At 45.0% G+C, this 3,725-nt stretch overlaps 1 protein-coding gene across 2 annotated transcripts in view; it reads left to right on the plus strand.

Moving 5' to 3' along the window:
• Nucleotides 1-2,552, plus strand: part of leng9 (leukocyte receptor cluster (LRC) member 9) — a 6,528-nt gene extending 3,976 nt beyond the window's left edge. For both annotated transcript variants that reach the window (XM_019869068.1, XM_019869070.1), the window contains exons 7-8: nt 321-411; nt 1,024-2,552. In XM_019869068.1, the coding sequence (XP_019724627.1) occupies nt 321-411; nt 1,024-1,635 (703 nt within the window). In that variant the 3' untranslated portion in view covers nt 1,636-2,552. The remainder of the gene's footprint in view (nt 1-320; nt 412-1,023) is intronic.
• The last annotated feature ends 1,173 nt before the right edge of the window (nt 2,553-3,725 follow it).

Here is a 3,725-nt window from a genome sequence, read left to right on the forward strand (position 1 = left end):
CCACCCACACACACACACACACACACACACACACACACACACACACACACACAGAGACAGTTTCTCATTTGATTGGGGATGTTATGCAATTTGCAAAACCACCAGAATGTTGAAGGTAGGAAAAAAGATTGTCGCTCCTATTTTACTTGGACCACGAACTGCATTCAGAAATCCTCCACCAGCAGGAAGTGCAGTAACAGGCAAGAGGTCAAGCTCTTGTTATGTAATGAGCGCCTCGCCTCGCTCTGCTCCGAATTGTGAAGGGTTGCACACCCTGAGAGGCTCTCTTGACTTATCTGATGTTTTGTTCTTCTTTTTAGTGCGAAGGCCTCGGCAGATAAAGGAGGACAGTGTTTGATAGATGGAGACACAAACGAATGGGAAGAAAGTTTTGAAGGCCAGAATAATGTGGTAGGTAATACCGTTGACCTCCTTGTATCTCGTAGTGGGCTTTGCTCAGTTTAAAAGATGCCCCCCCCCCATTAATCGCTGGGCGTGTTGTCCACTTGAACACACGGGTGCCATCGCCACTTGCGCTTCAGCTAAAACGCCGCTCAGATGGTGTACGTGTTTATTACTTTGATGCGATATTCCTGGAGTGGCAGCACGATGGCCTATTGGCCACTTTCGAGAGGTTCTGGGTTCGATTGCGACCTCTGGATTTTCTCAGGTGGGTTTTCTTAGTTTTCTCCCACAAAACATGCATTTGAGTTTCATTCAACACCCTAAATTGTCACACTCAATTGCAATTTGGGGGGGAAAAATGCTTCGTTTCGGTTGGTCATTCGGCTTTTTTTTTTTTTTTTTATGTGCTGCATATGTATATTCTATATATTTACGTCAACAGGTAGCGTCTTGATAAGTTCAGTACTTTCCATCTCGTTGTTTCATGAAACATGAAAAGCCCCAATTTTGTTTGCTCTTTGTACTCTTTGAGAGATACAGCTTTATGTGACTTGTGTAGCGAGTCATTCCAGCTGTCATGGCATTGTTTCCCATTTTCATGCCCCCGAATCTCTCAAGCAGAGTGAAGAGAACCGCGGTCGTCGTCCCCCTAAAAAGAAACCCACCCACTTCATCACGTTCCGGGCCAACACTCCCGCCATCCTGGCCTCTTTCCAGCAACTCCAGGAAGAGGTCAGCGCCCTTCTCCCGTCGTCCGCCCCTCACTGGCAGGCCTCGGCCAGCCTGCACGTCACCCTGTGCCTCCTGGTGCTGCGGGGCCCCGCGGAAGTGGAGGCCGCTGTGGAGATCCTTCGACGCTTTGCCCACTTGGACCGCAACCCCCCGGTGGCCGTCAGCTTTCCCGTCAAGCTGAAGCATTTCAACGGCAGGGTGCTGTACCTGAGCCCCCAGCCTCAGCTTCAGCTCCAGCAGCTCAATGGCGGCCTGCAGGAAGCCTACAGGAGCGAGGGCCTGCTCCACAGGGACTCCTACAACCCGCGCTACCATCTCACCCTGGCCAAGGTAACGGACAAGGACGGCGAACGCATCTTCGATGGCGTGGGCGACCTGAAGGTGGGCAAAGGTTTACATTTTGGTCGTTTGCCTGTGAACTCCTTGCACCTTTGTGTCGTCGGGGGTGCGGACGTGGATGGTTTTTTTGAGACTGTATGTACAGTAAGTCTTCGATAATTGCTAGTTCATGTGGGATAAATTCAGGCACGCACTCGGGACTCTTCATTAGGTGCATCTGCTCGACGCATTGAGATCTGATCCAGGTGCTGTGTCGTATACAAGGATAGTTTTGATGTGGTAATAACTCAGCAAAACGTTGACGCCGCATCATTCTGACGCAAGGGCAGTAAAATGTTTCCAAACAGCTCAGTGCACTTCTGCAACCATCACAACAACAACCATAGTGTGGAATGAAATCCTCTCACGTTTGTTATTTTCATTGTAAAGGCAAACTCATTTAAACAGCCATTGTATTAGGTCTCATTCGATCATGAGTTGGTAATATCGGCATCTTTCAACGTGTATGTGTGTGTTAGAATGTTTTATAACACCAGGTACAAGAATTTAGGGGTTGTGAATCAATTCTATCTGGGCATTTGCTTTTTACGATTTTTAACTTTAAAAAAATGTTTTTATAAAGGTTTAATGAAGGGTAGGAATGCAGAAACGTCAGGTCAGCCGCATACAAACAACAGTTTGTTCAACAGCTCTTATGTTAAGGTGAGCAGGGTGAATGAATGCCTTTTATTGTGTGTCAAATGAATACCTGAAAAAGAAACACAAATGCAGCCAAATTAATTATACAGTGACTTTGTGTTCATTTTGATCAGAACCTCATAAGAATCTGAGAAAAGAGAACCTTTTTATTATTTTCACGACTTTTAATGTTTACAGAAGTGGCTTATGCATGGAGTCAAACTAGACCGGGGATGGGCATCTTAAATGATGGAGTTCAAAAATTTTCAACGGCGCTACTGGAGGGGATAAACATAGGACCACAAACCTCTGAACTAGATGCATGACAAAAACATTTTAAAATATGAGCATATGGCTGTTTTTATTTAACCAGTGCACATCACAATTTTAATAGATTTCATTTTTCAGCGGATGTGTTAAAGATTCAGCTTTCAACAACAAAGGGTTTGAATGATCAAAAAAAAAAACATAGGGAGATCTTTTTTTTCCGGTACAAAAAGGTCTCGTGCATAACCCCCCCCCCCAAAAAAAAACCATTCAAGGATGGCACAAAACGGCTGAACAGCAGCGACATGAAATAAAATGATTAGGCCTGCTCATGTTGTTGTTTAAGGCAGTATAAATGCAATTAAACAATGTCTGACATCTAATGGTGAATGGTGATATTACAACTTAAAACTATACAGTGGGATATGGACAGGGATGGCACCTGAAGAGTGAAAATCCACGTCATTGATGTTCATTGAAATGCAATGGCGGGGAAAAAAAATCAAACATTAAAAACAAACAAGCAAAAAAATAAAATAAAATAACATCCCCAAACTAAAAATGTATTGAAAAAAATCAGCAAATTGGTGACTCAGAGTGTGGGTGTGGACCAGCAGTTGCCCTTCCCTGAACTCGAGCAAACCAGCTACCGCATCGGGTACTCAATAACTCTGACATGGAGCTCTTCTCATGGATCCCTTTTGTGCAAGTCTACTCATGATGTCACACCCCGAAGGGAGGTCATATATTCGGTGAAGGAGTATTGTACAATGTACAATCAACGCAATGAATGTATTGACACAAAATCTGCACCAGCTATAAATGTTTATGTGCGGCTCATAAATAGTTCATGAGGCAAAGTGCTTGCATTGTGCAGCTCATGGTTCAAGCATTTATGCAATCTGTTTTCAATGTCTATTGAGTGGACGTGTTATTTTGTGTGTGGGGGGGGGGCTCTTGGATTAATTAAAACCTACATATCATCCAGCTCTTTCACTATTAAATTGCGAGTGGACATACTTGATGTGATGATGGTGCTGTGGTCAAGCATGAGTAGCAGTTCTTGGATACGTAACGACATTTTCTGTCTTTGCCCTCTTCCTCCTGGAGACGCGCGCACACACACACACACACACACACACACACACTTGCACACGATACACAGGCTCCATATGAGTCAGTGGGCATGCTCTGTGGCTCGCTACTGTTTGTTCCCTCACTCGTATTATCTCCCTTCCCCCACTCTCTTTCAGTGACACAGAAAACTAGCGCCCCCCCCCCCCCCCCCCCCCCCCCCCTTTTTT

This window comes from Hippocampus comes, unplaced genomic scaffold, assembly GCF_001891065.2.
Source record: "Hippocampus comes isolate QL1 unplaced genomic scaffold, H_comes_QL1_v1.1 scaffold67, whole genome shotgun sequence".
NCBI lineage: Eukaryota > Metazoa > Chordata > Actinopteri > Syngnathiformes > Syngnathidae > Hippocampus > Hippocampus comes.